The 22,565-nt window shown below is 33.2% G+C and overlaps 2 protein-coding genes across 4 annotated transcripts in view; one reads left to right on the top strand and one right to left on the bottom strand.

The window, feature by feature from the left end:
• Tace (ADAM 17-like protease Tace) overlaps positions 1-6,419 on the top strand; it is a 36,899-nt gene extending 30,480 nt beyond the window's left edge. The window contains exons 17-20 of the mRNA XM_076484039.1: positions 807-885; positions 1,266-1,354; positions 1,822-1,887; positions 2,967-6,419. Of these exons, the coding sequence (XP_076340154.1) occupies positions 807-885; positions 1,266-1,354; positions 1,822-1,887; positions 2,967-3,299 (567 nt within the window). The 3' untranslated portion in view covers positions 3,300-6,419. The remainder of the gene's footprint in view (positions 1-806; positions 886-1,265; positions 1,355-1,821; positions 1,888-2,966) is intronic.
• LOC143240854 (cAMP-dependent protein kinase inhibitor gamma-like) lies at positions 1,178-22,468 on the bottom strand. 3 transcript variants are annotated; one of them, XM_076484038.1, is made up of 3 exons: positions 22,112-22,448; positions 12,396-12,571; positions 1,178-1,683 (listed from the first exon to the last, which is right to left on the bottom strand). In XM_076484038.1, exons 2-3 carry the CDS (start codon positions 12,559-12,561, stop codon positions 1,673-1,675), a joined length of 177 nt encoding a protein of 58 aa, XP_076340153.1. In that variant the 5' UTR covers positions 12,562-12,571; positions 22,112-22,448; the 3' UTR covers positions 1,178-1,672. The 3 variants fall into 3 exon arrangements, with proteins under 3 accessions (XP_076340153.1, XP_076340152.1, XP_076340151.1); XM_076484037.1 differs by lacking the exon at positions 1,178-1,683 and adding an exon at positions 4,695-4,771 and having other exon boundaries at positions 22,112-22,449; XM_076484036.1 differs by lacking the exon at positions 1,178-1,683 and adding an exon at positions 9,751-11,105 and having other exon boundaries at positions 22,112-22,468.
• Between the last annotated feature and the right edge of the window lie 97 nt (positions 22,469-22,565).

Below are 22,565 nucleotides of genomic sequence, written 5' to 3'. Positions count from 1 at the left end.
TGTAAAATGTTTATAATGTATTATTGATGTTGGTTAGACAAGACTGTTAGGTGTAAGAGTTTTTAGTTAGTGATGTAATATTGAATGATTATTTAATTTTTATAGCAAGTTTTAAAAGCAATATTTATGACCTGTTTTGTTACATAACTCTGTACAAGTGTTACGTTGTGTATGTAATTTAAGTGTACTAGACTTTGTAATATTTTTGACATCATTTTACTTGAAGCTTTTTGTTATGTGTAATGTTGTTATTAGAGGGCTAGATATTTCTAGATTTTTCTGTCATGCTTTATAAATATGTGCAAATACTGAAAGAAGCAAGTTAGTAAAAGTTAAGTTAGACCAGGTGTGACTTTAGCTGTAGCAGGTAATTTCTGAGGTGAGTTTCACAACTTGTAATAACAAAACTACTGAAGAATAATTTGCCTTGTCAAAGGGTATTCTAAAGTAACTGAACTTATCTGTATTGACTTTGACAACAACAAAAAAAGACTATTTAAAGCTCTGGATACATCTGTGATAACAATGTAACGAATTTGTATATATATGCTTGACTTTTTTCAAATATTATTTTGAAAGAAGTGGATTGTGTGCTGTACATTTATTGTTGATATTTATTGCTAACAAGTCAGACACCTACTGTAAAGAATCTGACCCTATGGAACTGACAAATGATTACAAGTAGTTTTAATTCTGAACTGAGTTGATAGTGCCTGAAACAAGACCTTTCGGAGGTGAAAATTGTATTTATTTCTATAAATGTTAGGCACACATCATCATGTATTATACTAGATTCTCTTTGTTAGGGAGTGTGTAAGAAAACAGTCCAGGATATTGTGGAACGATTCTGGGATATTGTTGAAGATATCAACATAAACACTGTATGTAAGTATGTCAGGGTTAGTGTTAAATATCAACAGAGTGAATTATAGTTCTGTCATCTACGTCATACATCTGTAAGTACATTGGGGTTCAAGTTCAGTGTGTGAATACATCAGTTTGTAAATATGAGTGAATTATTGCCATATATTTTCTAGATAAAAATCCAAGTATGTTTTCAAATATTATATGATGTATCATTTAGAATTAGATTTGTTGAATGTAAGGTTTAAAATGTTTTCTATTTCAACGGAGCCTTCACATTTATAATAAAAAAAACAAACTTGAAATCGATTGATCAGTAATTTATTTCATCAGTATTTCTCTCATACAAAATAAATGACCATTTTTTCTTTCCTATAAATTTTTACCTTTCTTTCTTCCAGTGAAATTTTTGAATGACAACATAGTTGGCACTGTCATTGTGATTTCCATCATTGTCTGGATTCCTGCAAGTTGTGTGATTAACCACTTTGTAAGTTTCTTGTATCATATATTATCTCCATTATTGTTTATACAAAGGTGTATCTGTCTTACTGTTAATTATATCAGTTATCTAACTACAACTAACAAAATGTTACCGCTATCTGCGTGGGAGATAAAAGCCCTACTTCTACCAACCTGCATGTATTGTGTGGTGGGTGAAAGCCCTAGTCCTATAAACTTGTTATTGGTTTACACCTTTCTTTTATTTCAGCTTTTCTGATATATCACTTTTAAGAGTTATAAACCTATGATCTGGAGGATGCTATAATTCTAATATATTGTGTGATGGTTTCCATGCTTTATTCCATCATCCATCCACTACAGAAAAAATTCAAGTTAATTATTAACATCTTCTGTATTTTCTTAATACTTTATAAAACTTACATTTTACCAGAGCTGTAAAAAATATATATTATTTGTTCTTAATTTTATAACTTGTATTTATTTTATTTTTAGGATAACAAGAAACTGAAAAGGAAGAAAGAGTTGGAAAGAGAAAGAGAACTAATGGATCGAAGACAGGTAATGTTCTTAAGAACTACTATGTCAAGTTATTCTCTGTTTAACAACATCTTGTAGTAATCTTTAGGTTAAGAATTTCACTGTTTTTGAACTTGACCTTTATCGATTTTTGAAGATGAAAATAATTTTATATTTCTTTATCAACTGTTTGTTAGTTTTCTTTTATGAAAACATATTGTGCAAACAATCACGTTATGTTTACAATTTAGATATATAATAGAAATTTTTAATATATTTTGTCACTAAGTTTTTTGTTGATAGCAATGCGATTTATATTTTGTGAATTTCTGACAACAAACACACAGCTTATATTTAACAGAATTAAAGAATGTTTGACAGTCAATATAAGATTATTGCTGTGTTAATCTTGTATGTTCAATGACCAATTCCTGGTATTCATTCAAAGTAACCCCTAACGCAATAGACAAGAGGTCATTTCTTGGTCTACGAAAGTCTGTAGCATCAAGTAAATAATGTATGGAGTCTTACCTTTTGGAAACCGGACTCTTGAGTTTATAGAATCTTTATTATGGGGTTTTACTTGGTAAATAATACTTATGATGGTTTTAAGTCCTTACTTACCATATATTAACAATATAATAATGCTCATTTTCTTATGGTTTGTTTGGATAACCTAAGTTAAAGGTGTATGAAAGATATTGCTACAAACAATAAACAGTTGTCTACTTTCTAATATTTAAAAAAAAAGTAAGTTAGGCATGGTGCTGTAATATTTAAACATTTGAATTTAATCACTATAATGTGTTAAAAAGTGCTCAGAAACTCCATCACCATTGTAAGAGGTTTGTGTTTGTTTTTATAAGTGAAACTGTAGGAATATAGTAGACCTATATGTCAGATTATGTTTTAAATGTTATCTTTGGTGAAAAGAAAAGAATTTCTGATAATAAATGTTGGATAAGGTTACAAAGAATAGTTTTACATACTTGTCTGTTGTAAGACTCAAATTGAGATAAATTTCTGTTACCTTTCTGACTAGTACAGTAAAATAAACTTCTGTCTTTCCTTAACTGTGTTACATGACAAGTATATTGAACACCAGATGTTTTCACTTCTAGAACGAAACGCCATTCCGAGTGCCAACTGATGGGGAGACGAGAATCATCCACATTCGGGGCAGGAGCCGACCCAACAACAACCAGAATAACATGGGTCGAGGCATGCCACCACTGCATCCACGTCCCGAAACTGAACGTTGGGAATACAGACCGAGGTACAACGGAGCAAGTTACAGAAGGGCAGAACTAATGCCTTTCCCATTACATGGTGTTGATTATCGTCCCTCTAGACATTATCCCTACTCTCGTGGACGAGGACAGCCTCCGAATCCTGCAGAGTATCGGCCTACAGGAAGTCAGCCAGACATTGTAGAAGCTTATACTGCTTTATAGTTCATCTTTGAACACTCGTTTTCTTAAGGTTTGTTTAGATAACAGCTGGAAGTCTTATTATTGTGATATTGATCATTATAGTTGATAACACTGGTAGAACAAACGATGTACAGAAACAGATCTTTTACGATGTTGTTGGATGTAAATTACTTATTGCAAACGTTTTTCCCCCACCTTCCCTCTGTGAACAAATTATTGTTTTTACGTTAAAGACTTAAGTCTTAATTTCTGAATTTTGGTCTGTATTGTTTCATCTTCTCTGTAAGTCTGTCTAGTATTTGTATATTGTAAGTTATCAGAATATATTGTTGATTGTGAAACTCTTCTGGAAACTAATTATAACAGTGACCACTGACTTTTCTATTGTTCAGCATTGTAGCAAAATTAGTTTCTAGAATGTGTTACCCTTGTTGACTCATGTTAATACTCACCTGCTCTTGTTCCCAGAAGGCCCCAAATTGTACAAACCAGGCCTTTTGTTAAGAGACCAGGTATCATATGTTTGTGTGTCATTAGACATTCTTTCTTAACTTGTTGACTTCATTGTTTTCCATAGCTGACCAGTGTACTGTAAGTAGGCATCAGCTTAAAGACTGAATAGTTAGATCCTATAGCAATAACCAACAAAACTCATGTTTGTAGAATCCTTTTAATTTGTTTAAATATCTAACTGAATGTTGGCTTTCATCTTCTGTGTATTTTGTTTCACTTGAGACATGTAAACGTTGATTTCTTTTAAACTTTCTCATTTGCCACGTGTGTAATTCTGTCTTCGGTTATTTGTTTCTTGACCTATTTTATAGGTCTTGTCTGTGATATTCTCAATATTTCAAAGATTTTATTTGATTTTGAATGGCTTGATGCAGAATTTATACTTAGAAAAGATTTTTTAATCACAACTGATTAGCTTGCTATATTCTTTTTTTATAACAGTAAAACTGACAGAACTTTATCTAGTGTTTTAATAAATAGTGAAAGACATTTAGTAATTATGTAGCCGAGAAGAACTGGCTGTATTTAGCTGGTGAACAGTTATGATTGCGCTGTAGTGTAACAAGGTAATGCTCATACTGAATCAACTCCCTGGTGGAGAACATGTTACTTAAAGAACGTTTTGTCCTTTATTTATTCACCTTCACTGAGTTCTCTTTGTCCTGTTAAAGGATTGATTTGTTTGAATAATATCTACAGTAGATGTATCATAGAAGACAGACTGTGTCAACAAACTCTTTATGTTGCTGTTACTATGTGTGTGGAATCCTTTTGATGATAGTCCCTTGTGATTCTATCTACACCATTCACCTTTCTGCTTGTATAAAATTTTACAAAATCGTAACAAAAGCCAGTTACGAGTATACCTTGCATTCGAACAAAACTTTTAATTCATTCACAGGGTTTGTTTTTTTTTGGGCCAAGCGTGACCTAGTGATTATCTTCCTGTGCTGTGGATCCTAAAGTCCTTTGGTTGTTTCCTGTTGATTTGAGAAGAAACAGATAATTATTCCATGGTCTTGGGTGCATTATAAGAGTGATGATCAAATTCCATCATCCAGTGAGTGCTATACAGTAGCTACCAGAATTAGGGATGGTTAAAGTAGAGATTGTGTTACTGATATGGAAAATAAACAAGTTAGTGACAGAGAACTAGTCAGAACAAATAAAGCTTTCTTTGTTATTATTACTTCATCTTTTAATTTTGCATTAGTCATAAGAAATTAGTATTACTTCATCATGGTAGAATTGCTGTCTGTGTCCAAGATACCCTGAAAAGTGAAATATTAGTGGCATGTACAGGTTGGGAAGGTATGAGTGATAAGTTTGATTTTGAAGTCTGAGTTATGTATTTTTTATTTTTTTTCACTTAATTTGTGATTAAGGGCTTATTGTTTTCAGGTTTAAGTGTTGTGGTTCTGAGTCTAGATGTAAAATGTTAGGAATTTGTGGTTTAACAGTTTTTACAGGTGAGTTGATTTTATAATTTGTTAATGTTACATATATGTGACATTGCCAAACTTGATATTCCTAATGAATAGGACACAAATATAACAGTTTACCTCTTTTATGATGTATATTAATCTAAGGAATGAAAAAAAATTAGGTTCCATTATAATTGCTTTAATAGTATTACTTTAAAAAAAATGTATTTCATTTTTGTGTGTTTGCAGCAGCTATAACTTAATAATGCCATATAAGAACTGAAGAAATACTATAATTTCAATGGCCAGATTGAAAAATTATTTCTAATAAATTTTAACTTTTGTGTTTTTTACTTCATGCCCTGTTGATCTCACAAACTGCAGGAACTAAAAAAGTTTCTTTGTGATTTTTAGTAATTACTTTCTTAGTTAATAGGTGGCGCTGGCGTGTGATTTTAGATTTTAACTTCTTTTTCTTTTTAAAAGTTTATGTGTACAGTAACTGTTTCTCATAAAACCTTAGAGATATTTATAATGACATTAGAAAATATGTTTAAATGGTTATGTTTTTCTTGACAACAAACAAAAAGCTATGATTACCTCCCTTTAGTACTCAGGATTTGTGAGAGGTGTCGCTTTTCTTTCTAGTCAATAAATAATCAATATTTTATACGTATCTTCTATACACCAGATATGTTTATAGTCAAATAACATCTTCGTTATATTTTTATCAGTCGGAGTTATGTTACAATAATCCATATTTCTATTCAGAAGGACAAATGAACAAAAGTATAATAAAGAAACAATGCATTTTAGTGCGAACATTAACACAACGTCTTTTGAAACTATCTTTTATTTCTTTGTACTAGATGTGGCTTTAGTTTCCTGGTGTGTTTAGACGTAACGTTATAAACGAAATATTTTACGTAGCTATGTGTAACCTGGTAATCAAAGAAGCTTAAGATTGGTTAATCATAGTAAGAAGTTACATATTTAGGGCTGCAGCTGTCGGGTACGTATTACTTGAAGTCGAGATAAAAATGCTAGTAATTTTATTTAGCAGCTCTGTTCACTGGATATTTTCTATGTATTATTTAGGTTTTGTATGTACGATATTAATGATTTAATGTTTTATTATTCCACGTGTTGCCATATACAAGTGAATTTCATGTTTGTGAATTCGAAAATAAAGTTTTGCAAATTACTCGTTTTTCTTATGTTGACATTTTTTTCCTACATTTATAAAACTGTATCAGTGGTCATATTTTGTTGAAAACTTCCAAATGATGTATTCAGTAAAAGTAACTTACAAATCTTTAAGGAGTATAAAAAATAAGTGGCCGAATAATTTACTGTAATCTTACAAAAAATGTAATTTTCGACCGCCAGGATTCGTAATATATTTCGAGTTATTCGACAGGCAGATGCATTACCCGTCTTAAAAAGATCTCAAACACTCCTGATATTCAGATAAAATCGTGATAAAACAACCTACTGTGAGAACAAGAAAAATGTTACACTTGTAATAACAGCTATTGCTATATATCTAGTAGGTGTTTTGTTAAAATATTAGAAAGAGATTCATTTCGTGACAGGGAACATTTTTCCTGGCAAATTGCCAAGCATAGTCTACTAACGTTCTCAATTGTAATCGTTATTGTACCCAGTAAACTAATACACTTTTTTTATTTTATTTGTAGTGGACACCTAGCGCTGACGTTGTAAGCACATAATTTAAATGTACAAGTAATTTCAAAGTTCTTTGATTTATCAGTTATTTATATCTCGCTTATTTTGTAACGTAATCTGTTACTGTAAATTATGCAGTAAGTACATTTTTCTACGTTTTTTTTTGTGTGTGTAACACATGAATACAGTTGAAATCATATTTACACAAACTTGTAAAACTGGACTGTGGTAACGATATTCATTATTTTTAACTAACACTTTCTGTAATTTCAGAACGTTTCGTTTTATCTGCGGGGCACAAAAAACTGGCATACACCCAAAATACAACCCTGTCCAAATTATGTTAATTTCCGAACAACAGTGTGATGAAACAATCATATTACTATATTTACTCAATATACAGAAATGAAAAGGGAAGAACACTACGAGTGTTTTGTTCGTTGTTGACGAGAGTACCCAGCCATGTATCTCAGTTTAAAATGAGTTGATGATTGGTGTTTATTTAATAAACGCTATGATTCTTTCACTTATTTGTGACATTTTTAAAACAAAAAAAAAAAAAAGATATCCGATAGGTTTTTTGTGCTGCATGTGTTTATAATATCAGTTTAATCTGCTAATGAACGAAATATATTCTGGGTAGTGAGTGTGACACAAATATTAAAGGATATCTCGCAAACTACTTAATTTTTAAAAATTACGGATAAATAAAAAAAAAACATGTTAAAAACGCTTTCAAGTAAAGCATAATTAACCAGAAATAGTAAATTCAAGAAAAATGCCACGAAATACCTTCTCCGATCACGCGATGTCAACATTCGTAGCTTAAAATTAATGTCTGGAACACATCTATTCAATTCTCTCCACAAAATACGATGTTTACGGGTAAGACTGGAGTGTTCAGTAGAGAGATACAGACGTAGCCAGGGCAAGAAGGTACGGAAACTACTGTCATTTGTTCTCACCCCTTCGAGAAGTTTAATTTTTTTTTTATTTTCGCATTCTTTACTGATTTTTTTTTCTCGTATCATAAATATGCCTCCTTTCAAAACAAAAAGTCCTGACATTGGCACAGGTTAAAGGGGTGACGTACGTAAACACTGCCAAATAAAAATTAATAATTATGAACAATTAACTAGTAGGATGTTCATTAAACAACATTTCTTATCGCCAAATATATCTTATTCATGGACAGAATGGTGGAACTAACTGCTACTTTATCATAGCTAAAAGTGTGGATCTTGCACCATCATCATCATGTTTTGGACCCTTCACCCCGAAGCCCGACACGCTAACCCCTTGGCCACGCCTTTTCCCAGTAATTGTGTGAAAATTCCAATTGATTTTTGGAAACATTTTGTTCAAACAAAAGATAGAAATGCTATTGATTGGCGGGGGGGGGCATCATTTTTGCAGATATATCGATTTACATCTCCCGGGGGAGCTCAGAAACAGTTATTCCTCATCGCCCAACACGTGGTAAAGAAGTGGGACTTTAGTGGCGGTTTGTGATTAGGAATATAGCGAATGGTAGTGGCATTTTGATGGCAAATATATAGTGTCGGAAAAAGGTTATTACTGCTTGCTGGATTGTATTGTCTTCTCTTGTTTAGGGTAAAAAACTAAACTAGCAAACAAATGGCCTCTATTGGACTTATGGTTCTTCAGGGAGACGGGGGTTAATGAATCCTACGCCTGGAAAATTTGCCGTGGGAGTAAACAAAATTACCCCGAGAAACCCCATTTTCACTTATCAGGCGCTGAATATATTACCTGACCAGAGAAACCATAATGGAGGAGTGATAGGCCTAGTACAAAATGTCAACTTGGCTGACTAAGGCAGAAGTGTTTTGTTGTTGTTGCCAAAGGAACGACTCGATACACCTGGTTGGATAAAGGGAAGTTTGTCTTGTGGGTAGTTCTCTAATGGGGGTCCCACGCTGGGAAAACGGTTAGTTTTCGGATTTACAACGCTAAAAAATCAGGGGTTTGATTCCCCTCGGTGGACAGCAGATAGCCCGATGTGGGTTTGCTATACGGAAAAACAAATACACATACTAGTGGTGGATGGGAACGGAAGAATGGGAAAGAAAAGAAACAGGACATTTTAAAATAAAAATCCAAGAGGAGGGTCAAGTGGTTAGGGAGTGCTCGACTCGCAATCTGAGGGTGGTGGGTTCGAATTCCCGTCACAACAAACATGATCGCTCTTTAACCAAGCAACGTTATAAAGTGACAGCTAATCTCATCATTCATTGGCAAAAGTGTAGCCCAAGATTTAGCACTGGGTGGTAATTACTAGCTACTTTATTCTAGTCTTTCACTGTTAAGTTAGGGATGGCTAGAGCAGATATCCCTCGTGTAGCATTGCGCGAAATTCAAAAACAAAATCATGAACCTTGGATTTTAATTTTACTAAGTATAATTTTGCAGTCTACGATCCAAAATATTATTAAAATGGAAACGTTTTAAATTTTTACTGTAACAACAACATAAGGAAATATAAAGGAACACTAAATTATTTTATAATAGCATTCACTGGAAAATTAACAGAAAGTGAAAAAAATGCAGTTACAAAGACGTGAGTCATGCTTTAAAGACAAAGTAGAAAAAAATCGCAGCTTTATTTTATTTGTTATTAAGAATAAGGCTATATGGGCTCTGCCCACCACTGAGGTGGATGGGTCTGTAATTTTAATGGTATTAGTGCCTAATGTCATTCATGTTAATACTTTGCTTTTCGTACATATTACAGAAAACTAAAGGTTTGAAAATAAATTGTTTCGGTTTTGAATTTACTACTGCGTAAGTGTACCTGGCTATGAAAAAAATGTTTGAAACACAAGTTCAAATGCACGTATTTATTATTTTTATATAAAACGAAACGGAAAAAAAACTGACATTGTTAGACACATGAAAAACAGTAACGTTAAGCAAGTAACATGAACTTGTAAGTAGGTATTCGTTCTGTCATATTTCTATTTATTTATTATCAATTAAAGAAATTGTTAACACTAATAACAGAAAATTACAAGTTTCAGCGTTCTTTATGTTTAAAACACTGTTTAGTGCATTTATCACAAGTTTATTAAAACACGTTACTTGGCGCCTAAATAATTCGACTATAATTTTAAATTACAATTTCAGTTTTCAGAAGGATGTTAAAATATCATAACATTTAACGATATTTAACAAGTAGCCGTAAAAAAATTTGATACTCATATACGTTCCAAGTTATTCTGTCTATCAGTACAGACAACGTTCGCAAGTTATGTTATTCGGTGATTTAATAATATCTAAGATAATTAATATAAATAAATAAACTTAATATGATTTACTGTCGTTTTAATTTTTATTACCAAAGGCTTTGAAGGCTTTGATTCAGGTTAACGTAATCCGTTAAGTTGTTTATATTCAGACTACTACAGCCACACCTGTCGTTAATAAAAGTCGTAACATGGATAATACACATAAATATAAATTTTTTTACAACAGCAAAATTTAGTTAAGTTTTTTTTTCCACGTAACAGAGATACAATAGTATTGTTGATTTCATTCATTCATTTCGAACACGTTTTTAAAAGAAAGCTTAGCAACAAAAGACTTGGAAATAAACAATAAAAAATGTATATTATAAATCAGACTAATTGTTCTACAATTAGTTAGCACTAACTGATTTTATTTACAATACACATTTTTTTGGTTCTGTCTTCGTAGATGATATAATTATTAAAGCCGGTGTGCCTTGACGAAATCTATTTATTTTAAAATAAACCTATTTAAGAAAATCGATGTGAAGTTGATCGATGAACATAGATTGTAAATTTATCAATGTAAGTATATATTATCACGTACACTGGTATTTTTCTAAGATTTGTTACTAACCTATCGATAGAATATTAACTTATTTGATAACTGTATAGGTGAAAACAAAACACTTTTCCTTTCTTGAGCCAAGCTGTGAGAAATTGGGAACTTCTCGTATTAGTTGAGATTCTTGTTGTTATGGGAACGAGGTCGAACTAACTCCCTCGGAGCTGAGATATTTACAAGCATATTAAAATAGCGGCTTTACCGCTAGGCCTATCACACGTATAAAAGTTCATTCTTCAGCTGTCTTTCATTTCAATAATTCACACTCACTAAGACTTTGAAGGATTATCTGATGCGGCCTTATCTCTGACACTCTTGTCGCTATCGTCTGTGTAACAGAAAACACCTTTAAATTAGTTCAACGGCTTTGATACTTTGTAAATCGCTTAGAAACGAAATACAAGTAAACGTAGAAATGATCGTGTTTTAAGAAATTTGCTTTCAAATCGCTATAAACAGTTATCTTTTCAAATCAATAATAAAATAAATTCAGCTAGTGTTTAATTTCTGTCGGACCTCGTTTGTTTTTTATTGTTATTAAAGGTGAAAACATCGTGTTAAACCTCACTCGATTACATTTAAAATCTGCACGCGTTGAAGTAAATGAATAATATGTCTTTTATCGAATTGTACTTTTATGAGTTTGTCACCAGAGAAAACAGTTGGTGCTGACCACGTACCTTATATTTCAAATATTCGTAAACAACGTTATAAAATATGTGTTTGATATTCATAGCTAACTGTTCGCAGTTGTTTATCCTTCCCGTGCATTTATAAATACATACCAGGTGACGTAACCGTTACATGCACAGAGAGGCCATATCCCAGGAGGTGACACGGGAGAGCCAGATCCGAATGCTAAAATTCCATAACACTCACCAGCGGGCCCTAACGATTCGTTAGTTATTAGGAAGCACGCACAGACAGACTTTTCGTGAAAAAAATTAAATTAAATATTGTATTAAGTAAAACGTTAAGCCATCCAGTAAATAAGAATTAATAACGAATTATATGAAAATATAAGTGAATCACAGTAATAGTGCAAACAGAAATAAACCAACTTATGTAAAGAGGCCCAGCATGGCTAGGTGGACAAGGCACTCTACTTGTAATCTGAGGATCGCGGGTTCGAACCTCCGTCACACCAAACATGCTCGCCCTTTCAGCCGTGGGGGCGTTTAATGTGATGGTCAATCCCACTATTTGTTGGTAAAAGAGTAGCCCAAGAGTTAGCGGTGAATGGTGATGACTAGCTACCTTCCCTCTGGTCTTTCACTGCTAAATTAGGAACGGCTAGTGCAAATAGCTTTCGTGTAGCTTTGCGCGAAATTCAATACAAACAAACTTAACTGAATATAGTTGTGATGCTACTGTTTTGGTAATGTTTCATTATACTCGTAATGAAACATTACCGTTAAGCCTATTATATTTTTAACACAATACTACACAACTGGCTATTTATACTGTGACCAGATAAGTATTGGATAACGAATGTAATGTTAAAAATGTAACATGCCTAGCTCTTACGTTTATTACAATTATAATTATTATTACTCGCCATCTTATAAAAAAGCGTTCACACCAAAATCTTTGGTAAATAACTTATAAAGCAGCTTACCAACACAAGACAGCTTGTCAAACTCTTTCGAAAGTAAGGCAGTACTTTCATCTTTGATGTCCGGCACAGCATTTCTTCGGCCAGTACGACCACATTCGAGAAATTCCTTGAATGTACTTTCGTTCGGAGTGGAGCCACCAGTAGACTGTTCACCATTGTTATCCATTCGATATGTTCTTGACGATTAAAAGTTAAACAGCTGTTGTCACTACATGATTACCATAACTAAAACTTACACATGGATTTTACGTATCTATAACTCTATAGAGTCTCTACGCTAAGGTAACTCTAATTCCTACATGATTTCTAAGTCCTATAACTAGTTTACATATGATTTATAAATTAATATAACTAATTATCACGATTTCTAAAGTAATCCTAGTTAGTAGATAATTTTTAATAGATATGGAAATATTACTACTCTTTTATTTCTTATGCCAGACTGATAGACGGTGTATCCCCACCGCAATGTGGGTCCCAGTTCCGTAGTCACCTCCAGAACCCAGGGTACATTTTATAATTCCATATTATAACTTACACCCTGGAATATTTTCAATCAGTGCACCGTTTTTTGTTTAATTTACTTTTGTTCAGTTTTTTTTTTTTACGTTATAACAAACTAATATATATGTATTTCAACCAAAAATTGAGGACTCATTGATGGACTCCAGAGGTAAGAGGCAAGTGTCCCCCTCCCGTTAATGCTGCGCTCGACAACGTGGTTTCTATGTTATTGTAATTTTTTGTTAGAACATTGTTCTGATATACTGTAACTATAGTTACTATGCGACTAGTCTGAGCAACTGTCGGTAGTCTCAACGGGAGAGCAAGGTGCAGGTAAAGTTAGTAACACCATTTTTTACATTTTTAATTCAACCACATTCTTTAATTTTTATTTAAAGTTTCGATTTTCTGAATCTATAAGTTTTATAATTTAACTTTCATATATTGGTTTAATTGTCATGATTTTTTATTTGTATATTTCCACCGTTATTCTTTGTCTGTTTGAAGCTCAGCACAAAGCAACACAACGGGCTATCTGTGCCCTTCCCACCACGGGTACCGAAACCTGGTTCCTAGCGTTTAAACTTCGCAAACATACCGCTGCGCCACTGGGCGCACCATGTATTTAACTTCCAGTCAATGATCTGTATATTATAAACTGTGGATAGTCACTGTGATTCACGGGCCGTGACAACCGAGCGCCATTTTGTCGGAGGTGTAAGGGCAGAAAAATGCAACATAATTGTTGTATAATTGGATCTTCAAAAGTTACTGAAAAAATAAAAAAGTAGATACTTCGAATATTTTTCAGGGCTATGTAAATTCTGATAACTTTGTTGTTTAAATATTTAACAATCAACATTAATCGTAAGGATTCTATGTATTATTAGTAAGTTATCACTAGTCTTACGATTTAAGTATTGCTATAAATTAATAAAACTAACAAAAAAGTGTAATGCAAGCCTATACCTTATAAGAACTGCTACAAAAAGTACAGGGTGCTCCGAAAGTCACTGTGCACTTATATATTTATTAACAGACAAAACTGCACAGTGATTTTCCGAACACCCTGTATATGGTAGGCCTAACCAGTTAGTTCAGAAACTGTAGAATTGGTACTATTGGGGAAAAAACAGTGTTCTATTAACGTTGTAATCTTCGATATACTTGTAATCATACAGAGATACCAGTGACACCTTTGCTCTGTTTAGAGACAACTCATATTATTTGGAAACAATAAAGCTTAAAATCACCACCTATCTCACTAGAACCGTAGTTTAAATATTAGTACCACTACTAAATGTTTTAGTTTTCTATTAATAAAACCTTTTATGAAGTGTATGATTCTTATATGTAGAAAGACTAACTAAACAACCATGCATTTGCAGCGAACATTTCACTTCAAGTTCTCAGGTACATAGTTTATAATAAGTTATTGCATTTTATTAAAAGTTAAAACGTAAGATACTACTATTTTTTTCAAGTGATATTTGTAACAACTCCTAAATTTCAGTGTTTGAACACAACTTTTCCTTGCCCAAATGGCAAATGATGTTAAACAGGTCATTAATTACTATCGCCAGTATCTCTCTTATCTGCAAAGTATGAAACCGAATATTAAATATAAAGAAAACCTCGGCCTGAAATGTAATGTTAAGTGTGTAATGTTTGTGGACTAAACACTTTAAATGGAAGATTTATGATGGCACTATTTAAATATGTTTCATTTAAATATTCATATTATTTTAATCTTGAGACAATTTATTTTAGTAACTAGCTATAACATAAACTACCTTTATACTTAAAAGTACATCTGGGTGGACATCTATGTTAAGTTTCTTCTCAGGAACCATGTTAACAAGCAGTTATAAAAATATTCAACATGAAAGAGCAAGGTTTAAAAGAATTAGGATGTAAAGTCATCATAATTTTTTTTCCTGAGAAATAGAGAAGTTTTAGGCTACGCAGTCAGTAATTTGCAACCGAACTTAGGCCTAACTACGTAGCTTTTAAGCTACAGAGTTGTTTCTCTGAAACAGAACTTAGGCCTAACTACACAGTTGTTAGGCTACATTATCAAGTTGCTCTTTTGATAACATCGTGATTGACTCACTGAAGAGACTGTAAGATTCACAAAAACTTAACTTACTGGAATATATGTTATCTAAATCTTAATCAAAACTAATTCTAAATCCAAGAAACTGATTCCATAAAATTTCATCAAACAACTCTAATACTTAACTTATTTCAATTTTTTCCACCAAACGACACTTCACGCTTACAATGACCTCTCCAAAATCGTAAGACAGGTAATTTTAATACAAAAATTTTCAACAAATAATAATACAGTTCAGAAACTTTTAAAAACAAAACATTATTTTAATCGTTCAAGACAATTTTCTACTTTGGTTTCACTTGCAAGTTCTTAAAATACCAGTTTACTTTTCTCGTGTTAACACCATAGTTCAACACGATCCGGCAACAAGACTAGATTTCTTGTTCGCCAGTTCTCGTGATTGGTATTAAAATTTATTATAAATAAATAATCAGTCATAAATTATAAAAAAATAATTGTTTAAAATAAATATTAAAAACATGACAATGCAAAAAAAAATCTTCATGTGAATCAGATACATTATCCACCTCTTCCTCTCTCCTTAACAATTGATTAAAAACTTACAAATGCTACTGATGGTATTCCACGACACAAAACAATAATTTATTTTCGCTTTTTTAGGGTCACGTTCTTGAATAGAATACTAGTAGAATTTAGTGTAACATTAAATATTTTCATTTTTTGGTCTCACTCACTAACAAACAGTTCATACCAAGGTACTGCACTTCCTTCGGTTATGTATGGTCACAAACATCTACAATATTAAATCACATTTGTTCTCAATATATATTCACCAACGCGTATTTATACATGAATACCCTTTTGTTTGTTTGTTTGTTTTTTGAATTTCGCACAAAGCTACTTGAGGGCTATCTGTGCTAGCCGTCCCTAATTTAGTAGTGTAAGATTAGTGTAAGCTAGTCATCACCACCCACCACCAACTCTTGGGCTTCTCTTTTACCAACGAATAGTGGGATTGACCGTCACGTTATAACGCCCCCACGGCTGAAAGGGCGAGCATGTTTGGCGCAACGGGGAGAATACCCTTTTTTAAATACATCAGTGATACCTGAATATTGGTGGTAAGTTTTGACATATAGTGTAGGTGGACTTACTCTTAACATAGAACGCCCCCAGTGGCACAGTGGTATGTCTGTGGTCTTACAATGCTATATACCGGGTTTCGATACCCATCATCGGCAGAGCACAGATAGCCCATTGTGTAGTTTTGTTCTTAATCACAAAAAACAACTTAACGTAGATATTTAATGAGGATAAAAGTTAGCCCTATCAACATCCTGTATGGTGTAACGATATATTTCGGTTAACAAATCATTTTTGAATGAATTTTTATTAAAGTAGCAGAACGAGCAATCTATATTTTAGTGGAAGTAAACTTGCATAATTATGTTAAAATGTTAAGTTTGAGGTTTTTGATACTCTGAAAGCTGTGGTGAGTGTTGACTTTGGTATTATCTGTAAATTTTAAGATTTGCTTTTGCTGCATTTAACCATGTCTGATGTGTCAGAAATTTCTGACAATATTAGGCGCTCTACTCGTAATCTGAGGGTCGCGGGTTCGAATCCCCGTTACATCAAACATGCTCGTCCTTTCTGCCCTGTGGGCGTTATAAAGATACGATCAATCCCATCATTCGTTGGTAAAAGAGTAACCCAAGAGTTGGCGGTGGGTGGTGATTATTAGCTGCCTTTCCTCTAGTCTTTTACTGCTAAATTAAGGACGGCTAGCGCAGATAGCCCTCGTGTAGCCTTACGCGAAATTCAGAACACAAATAAATTCAAATACATTTCATTTGCCCTCCAGCATATAGCCCGTTGTATAGAGTTGTGCTTAACTTATCATTTCGCTTCCGCAAGAACAGTATCTCAGTTATATTCAATTTTGGTGTATATTTATTTCACAAATACCTAAGGGGAGCTTAATAAATATTCGATAATTTTTTTACTATTATAATACCCTTATAAAGTTCAACGATAAGTCAGTGGGCTTATAACGCTAAAAATCGGTTTTGATACCCGCGATGAGCAGAATACAAATAGCCCATTGTGAAGTTTTATGCTGTTTCCTGGTGGGACAACGGTTAGTTTACGGACTTACAACGCTAAAATCCGAAAGTTCAATGCCCCGCAATGGAAACAGTAGATAGCCCAATGTGACTTTGCTCTAAAACAAACAAAGTTTTGTGCTGTACAATAAATAAACAAACAATATTATTATAATACAGTGGTGGTCATTTGATCAATTTTATATAAGTCTGGAATAACAGGCACTTCAACGAATTTTAAAGAATGTATTCCACGTGCTGTCCTTGGTAATTCTAAATGAGTTCAACATTCGAATTAATCCGACAGCATCATAAATCACATATGGTTCACTTTTCGGGCACCCTGTACAAATGATAATTTAGAAATAATGTTTTATAAAACTTATTATTCAAACTGCAAATGCAATGAACTCTGAATCAAATATTGTCAACTCGACAGATATTCAAACTTCATGCGTTTAAAATATGGATGACACAGAAGGAAGTTCAATAACTTGTGCTAAAATCGTTTTTTAAAACTGTTACGTCTAATCGACACGCAAGTAGTAGTTTGTTTCTTAAATCCGACATGTTCTATGTTTTTCAAAATGTCACTGCTCACCATTACAAATATTCGTGACGTCATTTTTAGGCCTTAGCATCAGGCCTATGCTATAGATCTATAATTTTTAATTACAAGTTAATACTATTTTACTTGTCTCGTGCGCGTCACGTACCATCCTTGTCGTATAAAAGAGATACGTATTGCAAAATGGCAGGACAGACACGATCAGTTAATTAACCTTTACAGTTCAGGAGTTACGTAGTCTCATATTTCCATATTTTATCATTGATTTTTTTTAATCTCCACAGTTCCGATTAATTGAACTCACAGATTATTTAGTAAAATCAGTGTAATTTATATATATATTATTGTTTTTTTATATATTAAGGAGTATTGTTGTTTCAAAACTGCACTATATAATCACCTAGTCTAATCCTGGAAGTCTGAAAAAATAGTGTTACCCGGAAAAAAATCAAACAATTATGTTAGAGAGAAAGAGAACGCATGTTTGTTTTCATCTAACTGTACCAATTTCACACACGAGTTCGATTTTTTCTCACTGAGATAAATATGAAACTAACAGCTTATGAAAACTACATAAATTCTATAAACAATTTTGATTCGAGCGTTTAGCTCAAACTACCGTTTTCACAAAACAAAGAGATTGTTTTGTTTTAATATCCAGATTTCTTTCCATTCGCTCAAAACCTGACTGTACACAGCTTTCGTACAGTTATTTTGTAATGGAGCAACCAGCCAATAAAGCCCGCCGCCACAAGTAATGATAAATATATGTAATACTAGTAGCTAACGGCCAGAAAAGTACAGCGTGTTCAGTGGCATCGCGACTCGAACCCTGGGCCCTTCGATCTATTGTTTAACATCCTAACCACTAAGACACTTCATACACAACCAAATGTGTCAGATAAGACATGTTAATACTATTTTTACTCGTTTGCTGTCTCTGTATTTACTTTGTAACATCCCCAGACATTGTTAATAAGTTAATTTTAGATAACAACTCGTGTAGGGTCACGAAAGAAAGAGGTGAGATAACACACAACAAAACGATCACACTTATAACACTGTTTTACAAGATAACGGATATTCTCAATAACGCCTGTTATCTCATTAATATACTTGTCGACTGGTGTAATCAATGTTGATCGGCAAACAATAACAGACAATTAATTGGCTTGATATTTGTGATAATATCACGCGACATTTCCTCTTAAACGTTTGCCGTTTAATTAATTAATAAGCCTTGGGGTTTCTAATGATTCTCTGTCTAAATCGTAACTTCAAGGTAGCATACTACCTAAATAAGTGGCATTACAGAGGAAATTTTTCTTTCTCGTTGTCATTCAGCCCAACTGACGAGTCCTTGTATTGGCGAAAAGGCCTTTTGGGCAATGGATTGTGGGAAAGAAACGGTAGGTCTGAAGTTCTATTTTTAAGCATCTTGATTTTGAATCAGATGAAATGAGCAAGTTAAAAGGAATGTGGGGACAACAGTGTTACGTGATAGTTATCATAAATTTTAGGCCTATTATTTTCTAATGCTTTAGAAGTTTGTGACGTTTACAAATAATATAACGTTTTTGTTGTTTTTTTTTTTAAACATAGGCACATAATTAGATAATCTCAAAAACCGAAGCACATTTTGAGTTGGTTAAGTACAGTAAACTACTTACTGTTTTTGTGTATATTGCAGGGATGGAACCTCAAATTTTAGCGCATATATATATATATATAAACTTTCGCCATCTCATATTGAAAACTGAGCGACCACACCGTCTGAAAGATCACAGATATATTTGTAGAAACACGAGACATACGAATATACTTAGCCTTTATATAAATTTTCCAAATGGATTCTCGAACGTTTCGTCTGTTTTATCATGTTTCACAGTAAATATGATGGACACTTTCCTCGTTGGCTTCTGATGTTTATTTTCCCACGTGCACGTTTTTTCTGATCGTGTTGCTAGGAAGATGTATTTATATCACAGAAAATGTTTTCAATTGTGTCTCCTGCACGTGTTGAATCCAGACGTTTACGTCGGGGGGGGGGGGAATTTTACCCAGCTAAATTCAACACTGCTACAAAGTGAAATCAAATGTTTAAGGGCACTAGTAGAGTTAAAGTGTGATTTTTTTCCCTTTCTATCTCTCTCTTTATTCCCACTGTCCTTTGTTTGCTTTCATCTATTAGTTCGATGAAATTTTTATGAAGTTGGTACTTTCACGATATAAATACACTATGTACAGTTACGCACCTAAACTTAGAAACCTGCTATGGTAGCCCAGCGCAAGACTTGAGTTACATCCAAAGGAATTTCTGGCATGATCCGTCGTAGCTTGAATAATTCAAGAACAGACTCAATTCTCAAAAAAAAAAAAGTGTTAATATGACACTATTAGTTTTAAACTTTTTAAATGTTTCTTTAAGTTTGATGTTGTTGCCTATTAAAGAGCTATGGATATATCTTAAATCATAATAAAACACGACGTTCTTTTTGTTTTAGCGCAAGGTTACTTAACGAGCTACGTGCGTCGTGGGGTCGAGCTGTAATCTGCAACAGATGTTATTATATGATATAACATATCTCTCTGTCTGGGTAATGCAAGAACTTTTGATATGAAACTAACCCAATGTTATGCGCATGTATGAATAATTATATTCAGATACTATTTGTTTGTTCCGTTGAAGTTAAACACAAAGTTACAGAATGGATTAGCTGTACTCTGCCCACCACGGGTATCAAAACCTGGTTTTTGTGTGGCTCAAAAACATCAGGGAGTATTAAAAATAATACATTTAATACCAGAAAATTAAAAACATATTAAGTCAGTCCTGAGGTCGTAGAGAAGAAATATATATTTATAATGTATAGGGAAAGTTAAGTAATTTATAGACGCCCTTTAATTAAGTAGTGAACTTGTAAGTTTGAGGTTCGATCCCCGTGGCTGTAGAAAATTACAGATAGCTCACTTTACTCTTAATAAGAAACAAATAAAGTGTACTTATAATTCACTGATACAGCTTTTTTCTTAAAGCTATGTGTTAAATTATAATCCCCCATAAAAAAATAATAAAAAAGACATAGGGGACATCTCCGGTGGATCAGCTACAAGTCTGAAGGTTAATACGCTAAAACTCGCATTTTAGTACTCTAGATGGACTCGAGATAGCTCATTTTGTAGTTTTGCGCTTAACAACAAAGAAACAGCTGGTCTACAAACTGCTAAATCCTGCCCTCGCCTACGTTACTTAGTTACAGTTCGTTGTCTTGAGCGGAGACTGGTGAACTTTTGCCCGACGTACGCGAGAAACACTTGAAAGTGTTACAGGAGTACGTATCATACATATCTCCGTCTGTCAGAAATAAGAGTGTAATCGTACAAACGTATAACAATCGACTCAACGCTTGTAGGATTAGCCGAAACTGCCTCACCCCCTTGATCCACTAGTATGTTGCTAAGTTATCTTAATAAAAACACTTTTCATTTCCACTTTCGTAATATTCTCACTAATCAAATATACTGTGGTGCACAAGTATAAATTATTCTATACATTTATAATTGTATTAATATATTTTATTACAACTTACAGCTTTCAGAGCAAGTAGGATTAGTTTAGAAACAGGTTCAGAAAATGTATGTAAATTATAATAATATATATTTTATCAGTAAGTCAACTCTAAACAAAAATGGCATTATTAGTATAATCCATTATTATACAGATTTATAACACTATTGTTAATAATACAGTTCATTGTTTTATACGTCCAATTTTAGTAGTAATATCTATTGTTGTATGTGCTAAATTTATATTATTATCTATCGCTTTATACATTTATTATAATAATATTAATGGTATAACCTATTGTTTCATACATAACGTTTCTCTAAGTATTAATCGTTTTTGCTGGAGATAAAGTATAGTAGACGCACTATAGTCTTAATACTAGAAAACTGGTGTAAGTGAACTTACCAACGCCCTTATTATGCTGCAGTATTACATATTAACCACATGTGTTCATCACTGTTAGAATACTAATGTGTGATAAGAAAGCATCTTTGAGTAAATGAAATATTTCATCTGAAACAATACTGTTTTTTCTTAATTCTAAATACAGCTAGACATTTGTTTGAGCTTCCAATTCAATTATAAACCTTGTCTACTTCTCTTTCGACAAACTGTATGCTCTTGTGATACAAACACACGGGCTTTAGTGTGAAGGGGGGCTCTTCCCAAAACCTTGTTGATTTGCGGAGAAGATAAACACCTGGGAAGAAGAAGCGCTAACGAACACATGTGCTTACATTAAAAATTATATACGTAATTGTCAAGTTTTTATCTAATGCTAATGCTTAAAAATGGAGGGGGGCTATACACTGCTATTCCCAGTTTTAAACACTTTCCCTTTTGCTGAGTAAACTTTTATGAAAATTTTATATATTTATAAACAATATAACTTACTAAATCATTGCTAATTTTGAACAGAATTGATAGGACTTTCCACAAATCAATGAACAGGAGTGCTTTCTCTACGTTCTCGGCACGTTCAGTCGTAGTTGTTTCACCGCATACACTTACGCGCTAACTACAGCAACTATGCACGAGTCCACAAGTTAGACAATACCCCAATGATTATCTGAGTCAGACATGGGCTCTATAGACCTTCTTGCTTAATACTGGCTGTTTGTTTGATCTTGTGACGTACAGTTGCTAGGTTACCGACAGCGACTATTGTTTAAACTGTTTTAGTACGTGTTGGCTCCGCAGGTTCAGGAATAGGTATGGACTGGGAGAAACGAAACAAAAAACTAAATAAATAAACTAGTGTATCTGTTTGCTTTCAGCGATCCAACAGGACGGACGAATCCACTAGTTTCAAGGGGTGGCAATTTTTGTTATCAATATAATCTAATAC

The sequence above is a fragment of the Tachypleus tridentatus genome, chromosome 13 (genome assembly GCF_004210375.1).
Source record: "Tachypleus tridentatus isolate NWPU-2018 chromosome 13, ASM421037v1, whole genome shotgun sequence".
Lineage (NCBI taxonomy): Eukaryota > Metazoa > Arthropoda > Merostomata > Xiphosura > Limulidae > Tachypleus > Tachypleus tridentatus.
The sequence above is the reverse complement of the archived record's forward strand: the minus strand, read 5'-3'. Positions and strand labels throughout refer to the sequence as shown.

Coding starts and splice junctions, on each gene's coding strand:
- LOC143240854 (XM_076484036.1), bottom strand. CDS start 12,561: ATGGATAACAATGGTGAACAGTCTACTGGTGGCTCCACTCCGAACGAA. Junction 11,106..12,395: donor TGACAAGCTGTCTTGTGTTG/GTAAGCTGCTTT, acceptor TCTGTTACACAG/ACGATAGCGACAAGAGTGTC.